The 25,252-nt window shown below is 49.1% G+C and overlaps 1 protein-coding gene and 1 long non-coding RNA gene across 10 annotated transcripts in view; one reads left to right on the forward strand and one right to left on the reverse strand.

The window, feature by feature from the left end:
* The window catches only part of LOC147632105 (uncharacterized), a 188,095-nt gene that overhangs the window by 82,695 nt on the left and 80,148 nt on the right, over positions 1-25,252 (forward strand). The gene's annotated exons all lie outside the window — the stretch shown is intronic.
* The window catches only part of LOC147632106 (protein TIC 22, chloroplastic-like), a 117,633-nt gene that overhangs the window by 78,591 nt on the left and 13,790 nt on the right, over positions 1-25,252 (reverse strand). Inside the window, exon 3 of one of the 9 annotated variants that reach the window (XM_086808733.1) lies at positions 11,927-12,271. The exons of the other annotated variants lie outside the window; for them this stretch is intronic. Coding sequence (XP_086664859.1) covers positions 11,942-12,271 — 330 coding nt within the window. The 3' untranslated portion in view covers positions 11,927-11,941. Of the gene's footprint in view, positions 1-11,926; positions 12,272-25,252 lie in introns of those variants that run through there. 9 annotated transcript variants of the gene reach the window in all.

Genomic DNA, 25,252 nt, shown 5'->3' on the forward strand with positions numbered 1-25,252 from the left:
AGAGCCCATCAGTTGCAGAGCACCAATCGCCTTCTGGCCCAAGGCAAGGACCTCTATGCGCGGCAACGAGATTCTACGCATGTCACAAACACAAGTGAATCTGCTCCAAGAAGATAATGTCTCCAAGTCCGATAAGCATGCACGATTGCCAAAAACTCCTTATCATACACAGGATACCTGCTTTGAATGGCTGAAAACTTCCTGCTATCAAAAGCAATGACACGATCATTCTGCATCAAAACTCCACCAGAAGCACGATCTGAGGCATCTGTCATTACATCAAAGGGCTGGGTGGGATCTGCAATGGCCAAGACCGGGGTTGTCGTCAAGGCATGCTTGAGATCATTGAAGGATTGCTCAGCTTCAGAAGACCACTGAAGTTTGTCCAGCTTTGTCAATTCTGTCAAAGGGACAGCAATCTCTGAAAATCTATGCACCTTGTTGTGATAAAAGTTAGCAAGTCCCAAGAAAGATTGAACTGAGAGGCAAAGGCCAATCCACAATCGCCTGAATCTTCTTAGGATCTACTGCAATCCCATTAGCAGAAATGATGTGACCAAGATATTCCACATGGTTCTTGAAAAATTCGCTCTTCTTTTTGTTGATGTACAGCATATTGGTGCATAGTACTTCAAAGACAATCTGTAAATGCTCTTTGTGATCGACCATAGATCGGCTAAAAACCAGAATATCATCGAGATAAACGATCACAAACTTGTCCAAGTACGGCCCAAAAATTTCATTCATCAGGGTCATGAAAGTGGCCGGGGCATTGGTTAACCCAAAAGGTATGACCAAGAATTCATAATGGCCATATTTTGTCCGAAAGGCTGTCTTGTATTCATCACCATTACGGATACGAATTTGATGATAGCCGGACTTCAGATCAATCTTGGAAAACACCTTAGCACCAAGCAGTTGGTCGAACAACTCATCGATGCGAGGCAAAGGGAATTTGTTCTTGATTGTCAGCTTGTTGAGAGCACGGTAATCAATGCAAAGCCGCATTGATCCATCCTTCTTTTTGACAAGCAAAACCGGGACTCCGAAGGGACTTTTGCTAGGACGGATGTGACCTTTGTCCAGCAACTCCTGTAATTGCTTTTGTATCTCCTGAGATTCAGAGTAAGAAACACGGTATGGAGCTCGGGTTGGAGAAGGTTGACCTGGGATAAGATCAATCGGGTGATCCACAAGACGACGAGGAGGTAATGTCGTCGGAAGATCATTTGGAAATAGATCTTGAAAAGGCCTGCAGAAGGGTTGCTCTAAGTAAGCAGTTGTTGATGACGAGGCTTGAGATTGCTCACTAGTTTCGGCTTCAATCTCCCGTAACACGACCAAGGATGTTGTACAGTCACGTTTGCGGACGAGGCGTTTGACTTGCAGGGCAGAAACAACAGTGATGGGTTTGGCACTGAAAAGGCCACGAAGTTCCAGCTCTCGACCATCATGATATAACTGGATTGAATGAGAACGAAAGCTGATCACCGGATCATATCGATATAGCCAAGATTGTCCCAGTATCATGTCATAATGTGACAACGGCATCACTGAAAAATTAAGGTGATCTTGGTAATCTTGAATCTAGAACTGAAGCTATTACACCTTTTTGTTACAATTAAGGAAGGAACCATCAGCAAGCTTTACTTGAAAAGCATCCACAAAATGTCGGGTCCGCGGACGAAGCTTGTGAACCGAAGAAGTGCCCACAAAATTAGTGGAACAGCCACTGTCCACCAGCACATTGATGGGATGGTCGCCACTGAAACCCAGAAGACTAAGGACCTGCTTGGAAAGATTCACCGAAACAGGGTTGGTACTTTGGCCATTAAGCATCAGGGTACTGACAACTTCAGAAACGCGAATAGAACAAGCTATCTGTTTGTTCTTGTCTTTCACAGCAAGCGGGTCATGATCAGCATGGTGGCAACTATCCACCTGAGAATTGCGCCGAGTGTTGGAGGGTTTAGGGCGCTGAGGACATTCATACCACCAGTGATCGCCAGAACAAATTGTACAGAGGCGTGGACGACTAGGTTGGGATGAAGTGGCAGTTGATGAAGAGGTTTGCTGTCCTGAAGAGGTTTCTCGCTTGAAGTTGCGCCGATCATTGCTGCGACGGTCCTGTCGGGACCGATCTCGGTTTCTGCTGCCAGAGGATTCGGTCTGAGAGGATCCTGCGTTTGACGCGGGGGCTTGCCCGGAGAAGCGCGACCGGAAGGACTGTTGTCCAGAATATGGTCGCCGAGAGTTGGGTAGTCTACAGTTGGGACGCTGGGGTTCACTAGTCCCATTGGGTCGATTCCGCTGGTAAGAACGGGCACCGGAGGAAATGTTCCTGGGAGGACGCCTGTAATCACTAATGCGCTCGACATACAAGATTGCTTCATCCAGGGTGGCAAGATTGTACTTATGGACTTCGTCTTGGATCGTGGGTTCAAGCCCGTCAATGAAGCTGTGAAGCTGGTCAGAGGGCTGAGTGTCTCTATCTCCAAAGCGAGTTTTTGAAACTCTGAGATGTACGCGGCCACGGAGCCAGTTTGACTCAGGCGGCGGAGAGAAGACCTGGCATGAAAGTTCGCATTGGCAAGCTCAAAAGCCTTGCGAAGAGCACGCCGGAATTTATCCCACGTTGGAGTAGACTTGCCATCTGAAATCCTGCGTCGCCACCAAAGGAAGGCGGTATCTTTCAAGAGGGTACTGGCCAATGCCACCCTTTTATTTTCGGGCAATTCGGTATGTGAGAAATAAACCTCCATTTTGTAGAGCCAGTGATCGATTAACCGCTTATCGCGGCGGCCATTGTAGGGCTCAGGTAACTTGATGTCCATCTTTCGTGTTTGTGCTGTGGTCATTAATTTATACAAAAGTTTGAGTTCAACATTGTCTACCTCGGCAGTCGGATCGGGAGGAGTTAAGGGATCGTCCTGCTGGCCCACCGAGGATGACGATGACGAAGTTGGAGAACGCGAACGACGCGCTCGCTGTGACTTCCTGGATCCCTCGCGCTGATGTTGGTGCCGTTGTTGCATGTCTTCCTTTTTTTTTTTCCCTGAGAAAAGATCCTTTCATTAGTTATATAAAAACGCCCGTAGGGCTACAAAAGATCTCTCCTGCTCCTAAGAGAGAGAAGACCAGTGAATACATCATGGCAGCCCGGGAGACTCTCCCTAGGTGCTGCAAAATACAAGCATCAGTATAAAGAACTGAGAGGCTAAATCATACAATAGGGGGGGGAAGAGCCAAACAGGTGGCCTGTAGTGCCAACGGGGGGATCCCGTGTGTAAGGTGTAGAACGGGCCACAGCGCCAAGTGGTGTGAAAGACCTGGCGCCGTAAGATCGCCTCATCCGAGTCTCCCCGGATGCGGTCGTACTGTCCTCGCAGGGTGTGGATCAACTCCTGCCAAATCCCCCGAATAGTCTCTGCTGGTGGCTCTAATCTCCCCTCAAAGGCCGTAAAGCACCGGGCCCTCCAGGTGAACCAGATGGTGAGGCTGCTGAGGAGCTCCCATCGTAAATCCCTCTCCTGTGTCCAGCTGGCGGACGAGAAATCCGGTGCCGGAACCAGGCGAGGCTAGCCCCTAATAAATCTGATGGCCTGACTGCCCTGCTCCATCTCATAGCCCATAGCAGGCCCTGACGAAGTCGACCAAGCAGCGGCACCCCACGTAAACATACCCTCTGGAGAGAGGGGGGCCAGAATACGCAGTATCCGCAGCCAAATCTGCTGTGCCTGAGGGCAGTCCCAAAGGCAATGTCTCTGTGTCTCCATAGGGTGGCCGCATCGGACGCAGGCCGCCGGAAGACCGCTGTAAACAAGCCAAGTGCCAACTGCTGAGCCCCTGTGGGCGACCAGCCACTGAAAAGCCGAGATCCTGCGGGCCTGCCGACTAGCCCAGAGCCGAGCCCAGAAATCCTCCAGGAACTCCTGTGAGAGTCCCTGCAATCGCCAATGCCCCGCTGCCGCTGGAGAAACCGTCCTCCTCGCCGTCAAAATATGCCGTCCCAACCGAACAGTATACTGGAAAAAGGTGATCTCTGTGGCCTCAAGGGATGCATAAGGATCATGCCACTCGTACTCCCCGGGGTCCCACTGTAGCCGGGCCAAGGGGCGCGCTGCATATGCCCATATGCGCCAATCCGGGAGCACATCAGCAGGGTCGGGGTCAATATGCCACTTCCGAGAAGCGGCAGCCACTACCCGAATCCTCTGAAAGGTGCACTCTGCAACCAAAGGCGACTCCACCTCCACTCTCTGGAGTCTGCCCTCATCCTGAATCTCATAGTAGAGGCATCTGCCATCCTCAGTGCTAGCTCTGACAGCAATCAGGATCTCCAACTGTGTAAAGGCTCCCATCCACCGTGGGGCCACTGGCTCGAGAGGTGTGAACCACTCCTCTGTAAGTGCCTCCTGAATATCATCCCTCATAATCAACCCCCCTCTGAAGTGACTCAGCCTCTCCACCTGGATCTCCTCTGGTAGACTGCAGAAAGCCTGCCAGTCTCCAAAACTACGAGCTGGGCCTGCCGCTAAAGGTCCCCAGGCTAGACGAGGCCGAGAACCCAGCATATGACCCTGCTCCGTACGAACCGCTGGGCTCCAGATGAGCGGCTGCCTGGCCCGCTCCTCAACACAAGAAGGAGGCCGCTGAGAGAGCCCCGGTCTCAGCAGCTCCCAAGCTCTCAGGATACTCAAAGCAAATCTGTCCTCCCATCCTCTACTGAGGCCTGTCCTCCTCATCTCTATGAAGATCCAGCGAATCTCTGGTGCCCAAGTACCCCCTGCGGGGGGCGCCCAAGCCTGCAGTCGCTGCAAGAGGAGCTCTTTCCAAGGCTCAGCGCCTGGAAGCAACCCCCGAACAATAAGCTTCCCCAATAAGGCTCTACTCTGATCGACTGGATCTATAATGCCCAAACCGCCCTGAGCCAGCGGAAGTGTAATAACTGCCCATGCAACCTTTACCCGAGCTGGCTGACCGTCCCGCCCAGACCACAGAAAGTTCCTGATCAGCCTCTGTACCTGGCTGATGCAAGAGCTCGAGAAAATCCAGCAAGACGTAATGTACCACATGGTCGCTAACAGCACCTGATTTGCCGCCACCACCCTCCCAGCCAAGGATAGTCGAGCTGTACTCCAATACAATAGCTTCTTCCGAATGCTCAGAAGAAGCGGGGCAATCTGCTGCTCAGGTGACAAATCGAGGCCAATCTGGCATCCCAAATACCGCACTGCTGTGCCTGGAGGAATCCATCTAAAACCGAGGTCCGGGCTCCATGCCGGAGTGGGAGCACTACTGATCCAAAAGGCCACTGTCTTGCGCCAATTGATCAATGCTCCCGAAGCTGCACTAAAAACCTGGAGCGACTGCTCAGCCCGAATAAGATTGGCCTTTTGGCCATGCAAAAATAAGCCCGTGTCGTCTGCAAACTCAGCATCAAGCAAATCCTCCCCCGGACTGGGAGCTGAAGTCCTCTCAAACCAACCTCCTCTGCCGTCAAATACATACTCATAGCCTCCGCAAAGAAGAGAAAAAGGAAAGGGGCGAGAGGACACCCCTGACGGACTGATCTGGTCAGCTCAAAACTCGGCCCCCGTCCTCCTGCAATCAGCACCTGGCTGCGAGCTGTGGAATACAGAGCTGCCACCCCTCTGATCCAACCTGGCTCAAAGCCCAGGCGAAGCATAGTGCCCTCTAAGAATCCCCAATCAACTCTATCGTATGCCTTCTCAAAATCGAGAAGCATCACGACCAAGTCCTCGCCAAGAAATCTAGCTCGGGCCGTCGCCTCCCAGAAAGTAAAGATGTTGTCAAGGATACTGCGCTCCTTGACAAATCCTGTCTGAGTAGCATGAATCAACTCCCCCAGGAAGGGCTGGATCCTCAAACTCAAGGCCTTTGCTAAGACCTTGTAGACAGTATTGAGGATCGTAATAGGCCTCCAATGCCGAATGTCATCTGATACTCCCTCCCCCTTGGGGATAAGATAGATCAAGCCCTTTGAAAAGCTCTGCGGCATCACCCCAGTGTCCAAAACATGCTGAAAGCCCCTGCGGAGGCCTGGCCCCAAAAGGTCCCAATAGCGCATAAAAAAGGCCGGCGTCAGTCCGTCCTCCCCTGGGCAACTATGTCGCGACAGGACCCTCAAGGCCTCGGCAAGCTCAATCTCTGACAGAGGCGCACCTAGAACTGTACGCATATGGTCTATGACCCTCCTCTGCACATGGGCCCACACACTCTGTCTGCAAACATCTCGATCCTCAGTGGCTGGCTCCGCTGAAAGCAGGTCACTATAAAAAGCAGTGGCAATGGCTCTGATCTCCCCGAGCTCAGTAGCTATCGATCCATCCGGTCTACCAAGCTGGCGGACTCCTGCTCGCGCATGACGGGATCCAGTGATCTCAAAAAACTCCCCAGTCACTCTATCACCAAGCTGCGTCCACTGAGAGGCCTGACGACGATAATAAAACTCATGTCTCTGCTTCTCTACCTCTCTAACCTCCTGGCGTGCCTGGCTCAGCTGGGACGCCACCCACTCACATGCAGGCTGCTGCTCCTGAAGGCGCTGTAGCGAAGCAAGGCTGCGTCTCAGCCGTTGCTCCCGCTCGCGAATCTCTCCCAGTCGTGTCAAAGCTGCAGCGTGCAGAAAAGAGCTAAGATCAACGAGTCCCTGGGCACACTGGCCCGCTGCATCCTGGTCAGAGCACTGACTATCATGCCAGATCCTCTCAATGTCCTCAGCGAGACTGGGATCTGCAAGTACCCTCTCTGGGATCCTCAACTGCAAGTTGGGCTCCCGTGTCCCCTCCTCCAATGTCAATATAACTGGCGCATGATCTGAAAATGAGGTGCCAGCGAGAATGCCGACGGAGCCCCCTCGCTCCCCTAACCAATCGCCCACATAAAAGCGATCAATCCGTGATAGATTAGTCCCTCCCTGCCGGCGATCCGACCGAGAGAAACTAAGACTGTCCTGAGACCGGGAGAAAGCCCCATGCTGCCATGCATCAGTGATCCTCAGTGACATGCAAAACCGGTCCCAAGCTGCAAGCTCCGTGCCGTGCACTGTAACATGACTGCCTCCCACCCTATCTGCCGGGTCCTCAAGCATGTTGAAGTCTCCCCCAACACACCAATGTGCGGCCTCTGGCAATGCATCTGTAACCTGAGTCCAGAACTCTGCTCTGGCACTAGCATGATTGGGCGCATAGATGTTGAGCACACCCAATAGCTCATCATGCATCCTCAGAATGACATACTGTGCTCTACCAGGCACAATGATCCCTCGATCCACAATGGCCTGCCGCCATACATCTGCAATAACCATGCATACTCCTCCCTGTCCACCCAAAGGACCAAACCCTGCAGACCAAAAAGTGTCCCATCTACCATGCATCACCGAACCATATCTCCGGATCCTGCTCTCACCCAAGTGGTGCTCCTGCATCATCAAAATGTCAATGCTGCCACCAACCAGGCATCTCTGAAGCTCCTGCCTCAAGCAACCTCGATAGCGTATAAAGTGTGCTCCGCCAAGGCCCTGTGCTGAGGTGGATGTTGTCTCAGCCGTACGGCGGGCCTTCGCAAGCGGCTTGGATGGAGAGTAGTCCCCATCCGAGCGGCTGCGAATCTGCCCACCCGGTGTACTGCAAGAATCCCGGATCAGGCGCCAGCGGTTGTGGCCCATGGCGACTGCCTCCTGCTCTGACAGAGAAACCTCGTGTATACTCACATATCCAGGGTCGCATGCCAAGTCTGCCACTATGCGCACGACCAAATGCCGAATCCCTAAGGTATCCACACTCCCGGGATCCAAGAAAAAATGAGCCAACTCCCAAAGTCGGCCTATCACATCTGTCACCTCCAGATCGCTCATGTGGTGAGAAAACTCAACTGCCTGAGTCTTCAAAGTGCTGAGAGCGAGCTCTAGAGTCCACTCCCGATCACAAGGTCCACAAAGAGGGAACGAGAAGGCCACCGCTGAGTCTAATGCCTCCTCCCCGCGGGCCGGAGGTATCACCACATGAACTCGAATGGGTGCTGGCTCATGGGGGCCCTCTGCTCCAAAAAGCCGTGTAAAGGTATAATCAAAGGCCTCCGAGCGCTGTCTAATGCCAAGGCGACTCAGCCGACTGCGGATAGATGAAATCCGTGAGGCCCTAATCGGCATAGGTCTCCTCTGTGATGCTCGAGCGAGGTCAGTGCTCAGCGCTCTCCGGACTGCAGGTGAGCGCCAGGGAACTGCCAGGGTCTCCCGGGAAGGTGAGGCGGGCGGAGGGGGAGGAGGGGGAGGCGAAGGAGGTGGAGAGGGAGCCGCTGCCGAAACCGGAGCGGGGGCGGGAGGAGGCGAAGGTGGAAGCGAGGCGGTGGGAGGGGACGGGGGTGGGGGGGGTGAAGGAGGGGGAGCTGGCATCTCCTGGTCCTCGGTCGCTGCAGGGGTCTCCTCCTGAAGGGGAGCAAAGCTGTTCCTCACGGGAACCCAGTGAGGCTGAGACTAAGGCTGCTGCTGCAGCGGTCTCTGGGCGTGCTGCTGTGGCTGTCTCCCTCGGCGGCACCCCTGTCCAGGCTGCCACTCCGAGGTCTCTGTGGCCTGAGCAGGCGTCCCTGAGGCAACCTGCCGAGCCGAATCTGTGGGAGGGCCATCAGTAGCCTGCTGCTGTGGTGAGGGTCGAGGTCTCCTGCGAGGGCAGGCCTTGGCCAGATGACCGACCTGCCTGCAAATGAAGCACTGGTTCGGGAGCCCCGAGAACTCCACTCTCTGATCTATCCACCCCCCCCCCTATCCTAGGTAGCTGAATGACCTTAGGAAAGGAGGAGATGTCAGACACCAACACTCTGACCGAAGGTAGCCCAGCTGCTCTGGCCACCACTGAAGCTGCTGAGGGGCCCGTCTCTAGTACCGAGCCCACCAATGCTCCGAGCCTGGAGAGGAGCGGAAGATACTCCCGGCGGAGACCAGGGAAACAAACTGTAATATGGAAGAGGCGCTCTCCCTGCTCCGCCGCTGCTGGGTCAAATCCATGCTGCCAAGGTCTGAAGAAAGCCCGAGCACCCCTGATGTCCAGAGGACTCATGGCAAGGACCTTGGCAACGCTCTGGGCGGCCTCGAACTCGATCTGATAATGGCCCCGGCCCAGGAGCTGTACATCCAGGATCTTGCCCACATCTGCAAGAAGGCGAGCCTGAAGAAGATCCCTGATCTCCCCTCTGCTGGGGCGAGTGCCGACTATACGGCAGATGGTGGAATGAGCCTGGAGGCGTTCCACCTCTGCGGTGAGGCTCGCTTCCTCTTCCGGCGAAAGAGAAAGCCTGATGGGGATGTCCTCGGGGGCGGGCGAGGGGGCTGCGGATGAGTCCCTCTGAGACGAGGCGGGAGGAGTCTCCATCAGAGTCTGAAGCTCAGGCGAAGGCGAGGCGAAAGCGGAAAACCTGCAAGAAGCGGACTGCACACAAAGAGGCGGAAGACCGGTAGAAAATGAAGAAAAACAAAACCCCCTGGGGGTGAAAAACAGCACGAAAGAGGAGGGAGGGGGCGAAAACGAAGGAGAAGCCCTAAGGGGGGGGGGGGGGGGGGCAACAACGCGAAAGGGAGGGGAGGCGGGGCGCTGTTGAAGGGAGGCGGGTGCGATGAGGCGGGGAGGTGGGGGGCGAACAGGCGACAAAGGGGAGGGGGGGCGAACAGGCGAAGAGGGGGGGGGGGGCGAAAAGACGAAGAGGCGGCTAGGAGGCGGGGGGGACGAAATGGCGAGGAGGGGGGAGGCGCAGCAGCGAGGCAGGAGGGGGCGCAACGGCGAGAAGAAGGGGGGGGCGAAGGCAGGCGGGGGGTGGAGGGGCGAACACGCGGAGAGGTGGGGGGCGAACAGGCGACAGAGGGAGGGGGGGCGAACAGGCGGGCGCGCAGTGCAGGGTGGAGGCGGGAGCTTCAGCGAGCTACGAATCGGCTTCATGTGTCTTCCATTTGTGATCGCATTAATGCCATACCGTCGAAAAAGGCCTTTTGCAAGTCCTCCATCTGTTGTTGAAGAGTGGTCATCTGCAAGGCCTCCATCTAAGGATCGGCGGGTGGCACGTTGTTGTGCGAAGTCGACATCTGCAGAACTTAGAGAGAGTGCTGAGGTGAAGCAGGAAAGGTCCACCCGAAATGTAGGATGGAAGGAACAACTGCTGGAGAGGCAGTAACGGGATCCGCGTACTCGAAGTCGGGGTCTTCCACTTCCTCGGGATCGTCCTCGAAGGTTACTTCGGCTGCGCCCACTTCTTCGTTTGGTTCTGCCAAAGAGCTGGGCACCGGAGATAATGGAGTATAATCGGAGACGAAGATCTCGCAATAGAATGTCACAGGAGGACGCGTGGAGGAGATATTGCGGAGGCCATCCACACTGCACTGGAAGAAAGTGTGCAAACTGAGGGTACCGTGACAGAAAGTACTCGAAATGAGTAAGATGCAGTGGCTCGCAGGTGAGGAAAATGGTCCAAATCGCCCAAGTGTCGGGTTCGATTACATGCGGGCTGCTGACATGTATGCGGTACACCTGTGAGGCCGAGGCTACTGGGGTAGGAGAGCCCGAGAGACTTGGAATCCACCCAGCATCGGCGGGAAGTGGCACTAGTTCCAGAGTGGGGCACGAGGGGAGATGTGTTCGGGAAGAAGAGCCTCGGGGATCTCGTCGATGTAACTCAGATAGGAGATGTGCATGTCGGGTTCCTCCGGAAAGTTGTCCATGAAGCATGCAAGTAGAGGGCGAGAGCGCACAAACTATGTGGCGTGGGCAAGGCTGGGAGAACCCACTGACAGCCCGGAGAATGGTCGCCGAATCGCCAGGAAGAGGGGGGCGAACATGAAGCGGGCGGCATCCTGACAGGCGCCGGGGGGGGGGGGGGGTGGTTGCCGAATTGCCAAGGGGTGGCGGTTCACACCAGCGCACGCCCGTTGGTTTTTTTTTGTTTGTTTTTTTTAAGAGAGACCCACGTGGCAATGTACGTATTAAAATTGTGTGTTTTTGGATGGTGTAAAGGTGACGCGTACCCGACTGGAGAGAAGGAGGTGCGCCGCTTCGAAGGGGCGCCGCCAGCAAAGCAAAGGCGGGCAGTTGCTAGTCGGCGGCGATGAACGCAGGGTCGGCAGCTACATGAATCAACGAGGGGCTCACAACTTGCAGCACACGAAGCGAGGAGGGGGGGGGGTGTTCCATATTCGGCAGCGAGAGGGAAAGTTCCTGCCATGCTATGAATGCCTAACACCACCGGCAGCAGGGAGGGAGGGTAGTCCAGGTATGCAGCAAGAGTTCCCTCTCTGCAATACACACAATGCGTGTGTATGGGTGTGAAACCTCTTTGTTTTTTGTTTACATCACTATGAGCAAGGATTTACGCCAAGTCCACCATCGTTCCGCTTCTTCCATACAACACCGAGAAGAGGGGTGAACGAGGGAGTGCCGTGGAGAGGGTGAGGGCTTCACAACCCACGGGTAGGAAAAAATTTTGCTCTGATACCACTGTCAGGATTATGTTGTTAATCCCTCATATTGTGTACTAATTACTACTTAAGTACTTAACTTAGAACAAGAACCTTCAAGAGAACACTTGAGAGAAGATTGAATTGACTTGTATTAAACTGAGTACAATAGGTCTCTTATATAGGAGATGAAGAGACACATTTGAAGAGGCATGTCCTTTGACGAAAGGACATGACCATAGACGAAAGGACATGACCATAGACGAAAGGATACAACTTTAGGCTAAGGGATGTGTCTATTCCATGTAGAGGCACAACCATTCATCAAGGGATACAACCATTCATCGAAGGGATGTGGCTATTCGATGAAGAGGTACATCCTTTGGCGAAGAGTCGCAACCAGTCGAGGGTAGGGGTTCCCTTTGGCTGGTTACTCTTTGCATCTACAATAGGAATCAGTAATGAAGAGAGAATCTGATACATTCATACGTCACAATCGTGACATTTTCCACATGAAACCAAAGACCTATATCTAATAAACCATAGACATGTATCCATAAACCATAGGCCTGTTTCCTCGATACCAAAGTCTTGTTTCCATGACAGATATACCATCCAAGCATGGTTGCCAAAACCTAGAGAGAGAAAGATAAAGGACGTATCAAGCAATCCCCGAAAATACATAAGTCCCAGACGAAGAGCAACACACCTCTCTTCCAAGATCCTATAATAGCTTGATCCTCTGTATCCCAATCTCGTAAACAAGGCCTGCAATCCACGATGAGAGAGAGAACAATATCCACGCACCAGGGCCTGTAATCCAGAGAGAAAGAAAGAAAGAAAGAAAGATTTTATTAACGTCTTCCAAAAGACCGAACTCGGCCTATGAGACAAATCGGTGTACCTGTATGGGGTATCCTCTGTCATCCCAACAAAATGAAAAAGTACTGAACTAAAAAGCTGAATCTGGGAGTGCAATGAGTACAATGAGTGGGGGAGGGAATGGAGCTCTACTACTAGGAGAATGCAAAGCTATATGCATGGAGTATACAATCATGATATGCAACCTAGCTAGCTCCATCCTGTACCAAACTGGGGGTATAAAATGGTATACATCACTGAAGGGGGTGTCCACAGCCCCCTCAAGAACATGCCTGGGTCTGCTCTTAAGCGAGCCAGTCGCTCCGCACCCTCTCTGTGAAACTGAGCTCTAATCTCTGTCATCTCTCTCTAGTATAGGCGTGGTGTCCGAAAGCCAGGTGTCCTCTGTCTCCTGCGGGCTCTGGGTGTCTCTGCTCTCTGGAGAGTGATTCCCTGCCGTGTAAGGGCTGGGAGTGGGATGGATCTCTGAAAAAATGTAGTAATCTGTGTCTGTCGTCCCCCCTCTGGAGCTGTCTGAGCCTGTAATGATTTCTCTCTGTGACGTTGTATGTCTAGAATGAATCTCCCCAGTATGCGCTGGTCTGCGCCTCAAAGATCTAGCGTAGGAAGTGTGGCTCTCTGAATAAAATGGGATATCTCTCTCTGATGGCTGTATATGCTTTGCATCTGCATACATAATGCTCCTCACTCTCCACCTCCTCTCTGCACAATCTGCATGCCCTCTTTTCTCGGGGGATCTGTGCTGCTCTGCCAGTCTCGATCTCCAATCGATGTGACCAAACTCTAAGCTGACCAATAGCCACTCGGGAGCCGTGTGGTAAAAAGCCCTCCATGTATCTAGGCCTCTCTATAAATCCATCATCAGTGATACTCATGAAGTGATCTCTGTAGTATAGCATCTTCGGTGGAAGGGGCTGTGTAGGCGATATCCATGTCTCTCGTGTATAGAGCTGCCATAGGTCCTGTCGTCTCAATACTCTGTTCCTCTCGCTATGAGAGAGACAGATATGTGGTGCATCCCTGTCATACTGGAATGGTGGTAGATGATCCATGTCTAGGCCATGCTGTGAGAACCAATGTGTGACCTGTGTATACCATGATCCTTTGTCTCCTACCTCACCCAACTGTCTAGATGCCTCAAAAGCTCTGTATGACAATCTGTCCTGTGGCATCTCTCTAAATCTGTCTAGTAGGCATATAGTCTAGAATATGGCCTCTACCATCATAGGAGGCGCAGCAAACTCTGCTCGGATAATGTCATGAGGTACTAACGGTTTGCTGCGTATCATGCATGCCATCATGAGGGCCTGTGGTCTCTCTATCTGTGTCCACCAATGGGTAGAAGGCCTGGCGCCCATACCGCTGCTCCATACATCAGCGCCGGTGTGACTAATGTGTCAAATAGCCACCCCTTCATCCGGGGCTCCTGAAAATGCGCCTGGTGGCACTGTCTCTCTAGCATAGCCAATGCTGCATATCCTCGTGTCAATCTAGCTCTGGCTACCGAACCCATGGTGAAGCGTGTGGCTGCTCCAGAGAAGGTAACCAGGTACACGTATGATGTCACCACCTCCACTTGGCGTCCTGCGAGAGTGAATGTCAGCTGACTCCTGCCCTATCTCGATGTATGAAAGACCATAACCTTGGTTTTCCCAAGGTTCACAGTAAGACCCCTCTGTGTGCAAAAATCATGGAGTGCATGTAGATGTTGCTGTAGACCTCCTGGAGACTCAGACACTAATACAATATCATCAGCTTAAAGCATAATATGTACTGAGGTACTTGCTAAATCGACTCCATCTCCGCCTCCCCGTGTAATGAAGTCAGCCACCTCATCAATGTATAACCCAAATAGCGTGGGGGAAAGTGGGCATCCTTGCTTCACACCAATGGTGCTAGCAATAGTCTCGGACATACCTCTTGGACATCTGACTCGCCCAAAAACCTGCTCATATAATGCATAGATGCCCCATGTCATATCTGCTGGTATGCCAAGAGACTGCAGGCGCTGAAAGAGCCTCTCTCATGATACTGTGTCAAATGCCTTGCGGAAATCCACAAAGCAGCAATAGAGCTTTCTCTTGTGTGCATCGTCCACTTCGTAGGCAAACCCTCTGCTAGTGCCCTGTTAAACAGGTGTGCAAGAAAAGGAGCCAAAGAATCTACTGCATATATGAGATGCTCACCTTGCAGGCCCATATGGTCGGCGGCCCGTCCATGCTGTAGGCGGTGGATAGCTTCCTTTACCATCGAGTGGGTAAAGAAGCTAGCTGTGGTAGGTCGAGGCTCTTGTGGCTGAGGTATAGGTGGCTACTGTGGGATGTGGTATAGGCCCTCTGCATATGTGTGCCATGTCTGTGGGTCTGCAATAGGTGTCGGTGTCCGGGGCTCTCTGAAGTGCCGCCATGAGATAGGGCTATCTCTACTCATGAAGAAATGAAAGATCTCTAGCTCATGTATCTCTGCAAAGGCCCGTCTTTTGCGGCGAGTAAGTCTCCTCATCTCTCTCCTCGACTCCTACTCTGTGATGGCTCCCAAGGCTCTCTATATGCGGAGCCGTGAGTATAGGGCTCTGCACTCGTCATCATACCATATGTTCTAGGGCATAGTCCCAGATCTCGCAGGCTCTCCTGAGTGGACACAATGTGGGAAGCTCTGTAATGCAGCCGCGTGTGTAGGAGTGATGCCAGCTGTGGGCTATAATGGTATCCATAGGTGCCAGGGCATCCATGAGTAGGAGCCCATCCTCTACTCTGCCAGTGTATATGTCTGCCATGTCATGTGTGAAGTAGATGGTAGTGTGTGGCGTCGGTATGTGGGGGGCTGGTGATACTCGTGATCCGGCTAGTGAAAATGCCAAGTATGTATGATCTGCTCCAATAGGACGAGGTGGAATGGAGAATGAGGTGACAAGCTGTGATGCCTCCAAAGACCCCAATGTAGTCTACAACCGTGCCTCCGGTCCGTGTATGACCCCCATGTGGGAAGCATGTCAGCCCTCCTGATCCCGGCCACTCTAGCATCCCGTTATAAATAACGAGACGATGCCTGGCTCCCAACCCTAGTAAGTGGTCCCCATGATGTCCTCTGTCTGGTCCAGTGTCCCACTGATGCCCGACTAGCCCCTATCTCCTCTGGATCCACAGGGTGGAGGATCTCCATGTCATCATAGTCATACACCTCACACTGTCTGCTCTATGTGTGGGCATTGAAGTCGCCCGTAAGAAATACTTTCCCTAGTGTAGAATAATGCATTCAAGTCGCCCGTAAGAAATACTTCCCCTAGTGTAGAATAATGCATAATCTCCTCTGATGATCACAGACAAGTGTATGGCGAGGCTCCTGTCTCCTCCTCCTATGGCATGTCCTCTGTAATGACATAGGAGGATCCTAATGGAGGAAAGTAACATAGGGCTATGTATATAACCCTGTCCTGTGAGAGCTGTAAGCTGATGCACATGTATTTGGCCTCTGGATCCTATGCTACCACTCTCAGTCTCCCCTGTAGCTCCCGTCTGAATAGAATTGCTACTCCCCCCGACCCTCTCGAGGTACCCTGGAGAGAGAGAGAGAGAGAGAGAGAGAGAGAGAGAGAGAGAGAGAGAGAAACTGATCTCTAGCCTCCACCCCTGCTTCTATCATCGGCCGTGCAGTCCTCTACTCGCGAAGAGAAGATGAGAGAGAAGACTGTACTCTGAATCTGGTCCACACTGCAGAACACTGCCCGCCTGGCTACTTCCACACATGCAGCCACCTGGCGTAGAGAGCCTCCCACCTGACACCCGCCTGGCTGCAGAGAATCTATTGCCTGACGCCTGCCTGGCTGCCCGTTGGCTGCCCGCCAATTGCTGGCTGTAGCCCAGCCGCCTGGTGCCCCTTTGCTGGCTGCAGCCCGCCTGGTTGTAACCCATGCGCAGCCTGCCTAGCGCTCCTTGCTGGCTGCAGCCCGCCTGGCTGTAGCCCATGCGCAGCCTGCAGTGCCCACCTGTACCACACGTACGCACAGCCCACGACTCCACACAGCAACCTGTCCCAAAGTGATGCGCCTCTACATACCACGTGCCAGCACGATCGCTCAAGGGGATGCACCACCTTTCGCCTTTTTATAAGGAGGCGATTCGCTTTTTTCTCCAAAACGCCAAAAGCAAAGATTAAAAACGCATGCCTCCAATAAAAAAATAATATTTTAAGTCATCTAAGGTTTTAAAACCTTATAAACTCAAAACTCCCTTTTGTCCCCTTTCACACTTGGGCTGGCCACACAGGTTTCCTTTTCATATCCAAACTGATGCCTTTTCAAAATTCACACTGTCCATCCCGTGGCCGTGCCCACCTGCTTGTTGTCTAGAGGGAAAAATACAGGGTCGTAACAGTGTGTGTGTGTGTGTGTGTGTGTGTGTGGAGTGCGTGTGTGAGAACATATCTTGATACAGTGGCGATTTTGTAAAGAGATGTGCAAGTTTGGGCCGGCGCTGAATTCGATGTTGACGATGTGGGAAAGTGGCGCACGGAAACTAGAGAAAATTTTATCAAGTCGCTCGGATGTTGACGTGAGATTTTTTTTTTTTTGGGGGGGGGGGGGGGGGGAGGGGGGATGTTATAAATTTTGTTTGAAAAAAACATTTCCTTCCCTGTAGGAAACACATTTCCTAACTACTATGGATGCAAGAGAGCCTTATGACATGAGCTTGTATAGCCAAGAAGTGGGCTACCTCATATACCTGTGCAATACATGCCCAAATATTCAGTTTGGTGTGTCCCAATCAAGCAAATTCATGCATAGCCCAAGGACAAAGCATTGGCAAGCTGTGAAACGCACAGTACTTGCACTTCCATTTGGAAGCACCTCCACCCTTGTACGAGGCCGATTCGATCACATGGCTCCATATATCATCTCTTGTGTAAGGCATTTTGTTGAAGGAGTGTGCCTGTAGAGAAACCCCCAATTTTCAAACCACTTCAATTGACAGAAATCAGCCATGTAATGGATTATATACTTGCTTAAGACCCTTGGGCAGAATCTAAGCAAATGTTGGAGGCTTAATGGGGTCTCTGTGAAGAAAACCCCAATTTTTAGCATCTCCATCTTGCCCCAAATTCGCCAAAATTAGCAAGCTGGTTTGATATAAAAAAACACACTTGGCTGCAAGCACGTGACCAGAGGGAGGAGGAGTGGCGATTTTGTAAAGAGATGTGGAAGTTTGGGCCAGCACTGAATTCGACGTTGACGATGTGGGAAAGTGGCGCACGAAAACCAGAGAAAATTTTATCAAAAGAGTCGCTCGGATGTTGACGTGAGATTTTTTTGGGGGAGGGGGGGGGGGGGATGTTATAAATTTTGTTTGAAAAAAACGTTTCCTTCCTTGTATGAAACACATTTCCTAACTACTATGGCTGCAAGAGAGCCTTATGACATGAGCCTGTATAGCCAAGAAGTGGGTTGCCTGTGCAATACATGCCCAAATATTCAGTTTGGTGTGTCCCAGTCAAGCAAATTCATACATAGCCCAAGGACAAAGCATTGGCAAGCTGTGAAACGCACAGTACTTGCACTTCCATTTGGAAGCACCTCCACCCTTGTAGGAGGCCAATTCCATCACATGGGTCCACATATCATCTCTTCTGCAAGGCAGACCCTTGGGCAAAGTCTAAGCAAATGTTGGAGGCTTAATGGGGTCTCTATGAAGAAAACCCCCAATTTTCAGCATCTCCATCTTTCCCCAAATTGGCCAAAATTAGCAAAGCTGGTTTGATTAAAAAAACACACTTGGCTGCAAGCACGTGACCAGAGGGAGGAGGAGTGGCGATTTTGTAAAGAGATGTGCAAGTTTGGGCCGGCGCTGAATTCGATGTTGACGATGTGGGAAAGTGGCGCACGGAAACTAGAGAAAATTTTATCAAGAGTTGCTAGGATGTTGACGTGAGATTTTGGGGTGTGGGGGGGGATGTTATAAATTTTGTTTGAAAAAAACATTTCCTTCCCTGTAGGAAACACATTTCCTAACTTCTATGCATGCAATAGAGCCTTATGACATGAGCTTGTATAGCCAAGAAGTGGGCTACCTCATATACCTGTGCAATACATGCCCAAATATTCAGTTTGGTGTGTCCCAATCAAGCAAATTCATGCATAGCCCAAGGACAAAGCATTGGCAAGCTGTGAAATGCACAGTACTTGCACTTCCATTTGGAAGCACCTCCACCCTTGTACGAGGCCGATTCGATCACATGGCTCCATATATCATCTCTTGTGCAAGGCATTTTGTTGAAGGAGTGTGCCTACAGAGAAACCCCCAATTTTCAAACCACTTCAATTGACAAAAATCAGCCATGTAATGGATTATTTACTTGCTTAAGACCCTTGGGCAGAGTCTAAGCAAATGTTGGAGGCTTAATGGGGTTTCTGTGAAGAAAACCCCCAATTTTCAACATCTCCATCTTGCCCCGAATTGGCCAAAATTAGCAAGTTGGTTTGATAAAAAAACACCCCTGGCTGCAGGCTAGTGACCCGAGGAAGGAGGAGTGGCGATTTTGTGAAGAGATGTACAAGTTTGGGCCGACGCTGAATTCGATGTTGACGATGTGGGAAAGCGGCGCACGAAAATCAGAGAATTTTATCAAAGGAGTCGCTCAGATGTTGCTGTGAGATTTTGGGGAAAAAATGTTATAAATTTTGTTTGAAAAAAACGTATTTCCTACAAGGAAACGTTTCGACGTTTCCTTCCCTGTAGCAAACACATTTCCTAACTACTATGGATGCAGGAGAGCCTTATGACATGAGCCTGTATAGCCAGGAAGTGGGCTGCCTCATATACCTGTGCAATACACAGCCAAATATTTAGTTTGGTGTGTCCCAGTCAAGCAAATTCATGCATAGCCCAAGGACAAGGCATTGGCAAGCTATGAAACGCATTTTTCACCATCTTCAGGACACCCTGGATCTTGGATTGTTCTATCCCAAGGGGGCAGTTTGTTAGAAATAATCCAATCACTTCCCCTAAGCTATATCACATAGGATATAATGTATTAGAATCACCTCCTTGCTAGCCACTTGTGATTATACTACCTCATCAATGATGTCATCCAAAAATGTATCAAGTCACATAGAGTGTACCTCTCATGGCTATATAAGCACTATGTACAAGCTCATTTGTATCAATGCAATCATATCCCTTTTTTATCACGAATGCCTCACTTGTATTCCCACCTTAACTTCTAATATGGTATCAGAGCGGGGTCCTCATTTAACCTTTAGCATTCAATTCAATTTTGAGCCTCTAGCAAAAATCAAACTATCCCCTAGAATATCCCCACCAATGAAGGGCAACTGATTGCCACTTGCACTCCACAACAAGGGCAATATATATTATATATTCGCTCCATTTTTTATTATTATTTTTTGCACTCTAGGACCTATCCATTTTAGCTTCCCTCTTCGCTACCATCTTCAACGTGGCCAAATGAAGCTCCCTAAATCTGCGCGTGTGTCTTTCCATGCGCATCATTTTTTTTTGCCACACGCCCATCACACAGTACTAGTCCTATGCCCGCCATCTTCTGTTCGTGCTTGCCTCGACGACCTACTGCTGAGGCTTCTTCTGCTGCATCATCCCCACCAGATGGTGACTCTGCCCCCCAACTTTCACAGCTCCCTGCTGCGTGATAAACCTGCTCTTCTACAGTTGTTGCACTCTCGCCTCGCCTCTCACCCATGCGACAACCAAGCCTACGCTGATTCCACCTGGAATGCAAACTAGAGCAACCCGCTTTCAATTGTATTAAAGGCTTAAAACCTTGGGTAAGGCTTGATAAAGCCTTATTATAAGGCTTAATAAAAGCCTTATTTAAAAAAAAGGCTTGGAAAGAGATTCCATTAGAATAACCTACTGCAAAAATCCAAAAAAAAAAAAGGGGAGGAGAGCTTTCGTTTGAGCTTGCATTAGAGTAGAAATCAAGAACAGAAGACGAGCTTGGCAATATTTGCAAAGATCAAAAAGAAGGTACAAATCAATTTGGGGCTTTTCTGTTTTTTTTTTTTTTACCAACTTATCTAAAGCATTAATCTCAATTTTTACATGATTTTTCAAAATTGAAAGCATTTGAGTGCCACACCTTGTAAAGGGTTTATAGACACTGCCCTGAGTCTCTTATCTCAGTGGTAAGACCACCCTTAAATGGCATCTATCCTAATCATGGCTGAAATCGAACAGGTACCCAGATCAATGGACAAACACTTCAAATGCCAAACAAAGATGTGAAAACGCAGCGGAAATGACCATAAACAATGCTAAAAGGAACACAACACTAAGCCGGAACGGCCGGTCTCCCGTAGGAACTTCTTTATTGATAGAGAAGCTTTTACAAGATACCAAGGTGCGGGTGAACACAACACCGGATTTTCCACAAAGCCTCAGCATAAATCTTGCACACGTAAACTATCTCGTGCCAAGATACAAACACAGCACCAAAGTCCATTTGATAAACTGTCTCAAAACAATCCCATAATCAGCTCATAAATTGTCCATAAAACAGGCCGGTACAGAGCCCAAAACAACCCCGAATTTCGTGCCAAATCAGCCCCAAAACAGAGCCATAAAATCAGCACCAAAACAGCTCTCAAACCAACCCAAAACAGTCCCGAAACAATCCCAAAACAGTCCCAAAACAGCCCAGAAAAGATTGGACCAGCCCTGTCAAGCTCCGAGAGAAAGCAACCAGCCATGTGGCTGCCCTAGAATAAGTCGACCAGCACTATGGGAGGCCTTGAAGAAGTTGACCAACCTAGTAGAAGTCATGGAGCAAGTCGGTGAGGTGAAACAGTCCCAAATATGCTATACGGCCAGCACAAGAGATAAGAGAGAGGGTGAACTGTAGTCGACCAACAGAGAGAAGCCTCCGAAAGGATGCGCATGCCAAAAAGAGAGAGAGCCAACCCCTTTTAATAAAACCAATAGGCCAAATTTGCATTGCTTTTTTTGTTTTTTTCCAAAATAGCTAGACTTTGCCCAAAATATCAACTTTATGCTTTACTTGGCTTGTACTCCAAGTTTTGCCCAAAAATATCAACTTTTATGCTTTTCTTGGCTTGGTGCCCAAGTTTCATCTACGTGCCTTCTTTTGTCCACCTATCCACGCCCAAAATAATAATATGATCAACCCTTCATGTGAAAACACTGACTTACAAATATAATAAGTCACTTTAATGATAAAATCTCATGGTGCTCATGCTGTATGGCCATCTTTCAAGCCAAACCATGCCAGTAAAGTGCTCTAGCTTTCTTCTATGGAAAATCCCCGTTCACACCTTAGTTTCGTCCAACGTATGAAACGCTGATCAAGACTAGTGGAGGGACCAAATGGTGACAATGGCTACCAACGCAAAGTCCCCCGACAAATTCAATGGCCAAGGTTTTCGCACTTGGCAGACCAAAGTCAAGGAACATCTCATGAAGAAAAATCTTTGGGCATTAGTTAAACGAACAGAAGGGGAAGATGGTGTGTCCACTAAAGCTATCATAGCCACAAATCAAGCTCGAGATGAACAAGCCTTAGGCATCATTATCACTACACTAGATTATAATTATATTCATTACATTAATGATTGTGACAGTACATCTAAAGCTTGGGACACTCTAGAGAAAACCTTTGGAACACGGACAAAGCACTCTAAAATAAGTCTTAAAATACAATTATATGGACTTTCTAAAGAGCATAATGAATCTATTGCATCTTTTGTAACAAGTTGAAAAGCATCATCACCCAACTTATGTATGTAAAAGCCCATGTGTCTGATGAGGATGTTATAGCCATCTTGCTTAAAGCAATGCCTATCGAATACAACAACATTGTCACTGTGCTCAACAAGGTGGTAAGGTACGTAGTGTATGGTACGCTATCAGTACGTACGGAACGTACTTCTGTACGGAACAAATTTTAAGGTACGTAAACAGTACGTACCATTTGTAAACAGTCCTAGAAACCTGAATATTTTGTAGACATAGCAACCAAAATACTTAAAATAAAGAGACTGAACCTCATTACTTAAAGTTTAAATCAATTATCAGTTACCAAGCCCATTACACAATACCTCATGTTAACAGTCATAGTGATATAAGTAAGAACCATGAAAGTCATAGATGATAAAAGAGAGTACAAATATCATGTCTACAGCTGCCAGCACATGTCCTGGTCCACAAGTGCAAAAAGCAAAACAATGAAACACTACAGTTGTCTAGACTCTAGAGTCTAGACGCAAGAGTCTCAAATCTCATCATCAGATGAAGATGATGAGTCTTCTGAAGAGAGCATGCCTCCATCATTGATACCATTGCCCTCTTCATTGAACTCTAGCTCAGCAGCAACAAACTCCAGTGCATCCTCGTCATGTGCCTCGGGGGGGGGGGGGGGGGGGGGGGGATCGTACGGATCCGTACAGTACGGTACTGTACCGTGCCGTATGGCTGTACCGTACTGTACGGATCCGTACGTACGTACGGAATCAACCTTGGTGCTCAAAGAGAAGGATCCTTCCTTGGAGAGTACAATCAATTCAATACAAGAAGAGGAGAAGAAGCTGAACTTCAACAATAATCTCACTTCGGAAGGAGCATATGCTGTCACCAACAACAACAAGTGTGCTACTTGTGGAAGAACCAACCATCTCACAAAGGATTGCTTTATTAATAACCCTTGTGTGCATTGTGGTAAAGCAAACCATCCACCACACAAATGTTATTTTAAAGACAAAAATAAGAAGAGTAAAGAAAAAGTCAATCTTGCCACTATTAAAGAAAGTAATTTTGTTGGTCCTGATTTTGATGGATGAATCCTATGTTTTCTAGTACACTCTTTCTTTTTGGGTTCTAAAACCTTGTCTTTTAACCTACATGAACTTGATTGTATTATGGAGAAGAGTACACACACCCAATGTCATTAAGGGGAGACTCTATCTCATTCTTGTATCAAGGGGGATTACTAGGTATAAGCCCATGTATTGAGTGAAATGTTTGGCTTAAGGAGAGTGTTAGAAATAATCCAATCATTTCTCCTAAGCTCTATCACATAGGCTATAATGTATTAGAATCACCTCCTTACTAGCCACTTGTGATTATGCTACCTCATCAATGATGTCATCAAGAAATGTATCAAGTCACATAGAGTGTACCTCTCATGGTCATATAAGCACTATGTACAAGCTCATTTGTATCAATGCAATCATATCCCTTTTTTATCATGAATATGAAACCGGCCTTCAAAAACTTGACGTGCGGTGAAAAACAAACACTCGCACTCAAAACACTTCAACACCTTTGAGAACCTGAAAAAGGAAAACAAACAGGGGGAGCTAGAGTGCTCCTACAAACAGTACACGGACACCGATTGGCCCCAAAACACAGTGGCTCCCCTTGCGGTATTTCTTTAATTGATTAAAAGGTATCTTTTGATCTCCTTTATTAATACACATTACATTGATGCCTTTGGCACAAGTATCCACGATGAGATTCTTCCATGCCACGATTGTGGAGCAATTAGGAGGATGACTAACTAATCACTAATGTGCCAAAAGAAAAAGGAAGGCAACGAAGATTGGATGAAGCGTTACGCCACAAGGTGAATACATCATTATGCATTCTAAATAGTCCCATCATGTAATAGAAGTGGATTGGGAGATACAAGGATGCAATCAATAGACGAAAGGATGAGAGAAGAGCTTTTAGAAGAGCAAATAGACGCTTGCCATTCCCGCATTGCTTGGAACCTCTACCAAACGTGATCAATATAGAAAGCCTTTGTATAACAATATTGATGGCATGGTAAAATGGAGAGATGATCACAAGAGAAGAGCATAAGTATGCAAGAGGATGCAACCCTCAAGTAAGTACATTCTCATCTCTGTCTCATCTATATACCTTGTTTAATGCACTATAATAAATGTCATGGTTTTGTTTAATGTTATTGCAAACTATATAATGCAATACGATTAGAGGGAAGGCACTTTCATAGGAACCGTGTGGATTCTAAAAGAAACACGATTGATTGTGGTGTGATGGTAACTTTTGAGCAAGAAAGTCGAGCTAGTAGACATGATACCAATGTCATAGATGACAATCTTTAATATCGTGGAACTATTCAAGATATTCTTGCAGAGGTTGGATTGAGAGCATTTAGTCTATTCATCTTTGATGTCAAATGGTTAAAGGTGATATATACACGTACTCAAGCAACCACGAGGAAACATCCAAATGGGTTCTTTCAAATTGATTCCACCAAGTTTCGGAATGATAAGAAAAATACTTTTGTCCTACCTAAACATTGTCAATAGAGTAGTAACCGAACCAATCCCAAAATAAATCTTGATGTAGTATAATAAAAGTGTAACCCCTTTGCTTTGTGATATTAGGTTGTGGTTCACACCGATCGAGTTAATCCAGAGTGGTGCTACATATTATACAAGTTTCCCCTCATCCAAAACATATCTTTCAAGATCAAGATGTGGAGGTCGAATCTCTGGATGAGGTGCAAGTACTACCTTAAATTGGCTCATTAGAAGAAGACGATGAAGAAAACATTTTGGAGGGAGCCGATCAAGAGCATGAGGAACATCAATCCAAAGAAGATGATGAGTCTCCTATCAATCATGACAATCCTTCACTGGATAATAATAGTGATACTGATATGGAACCGCATCTTTTCATTGAGCAATAAGGCTGGAAACTCAGCCGTTCACAATAGAATCCATGAAGCCTAAAAAAAGGACAAAATGAAGATGAAATAAACTATGAAAGTACTGAGCTAGTGGGGGGGTGTGATGGATGGAGCACTACTGTTAGAGGCTCAATATGCAACCTATATGTGCAGGGTATACAAGAATGCAATGCAGATCTGTCTAGCTCCAACCAGTACCATAATGGG

This window comes from Cibotium barometz, chromosome 14, assembly GCF_041138505.1.
Source record: "Cibotium barometz isolate CiBa-2024 chromosome 14, ASM4113850v1, whole genome shotgun sequence".
Lineage (NCBI taxonomy): Eukaryota > Viridiplantae > Streptophyta > Polypodiopsida > Cyatheales > Cibotiaceae > Cibotium > Cibotium barometz.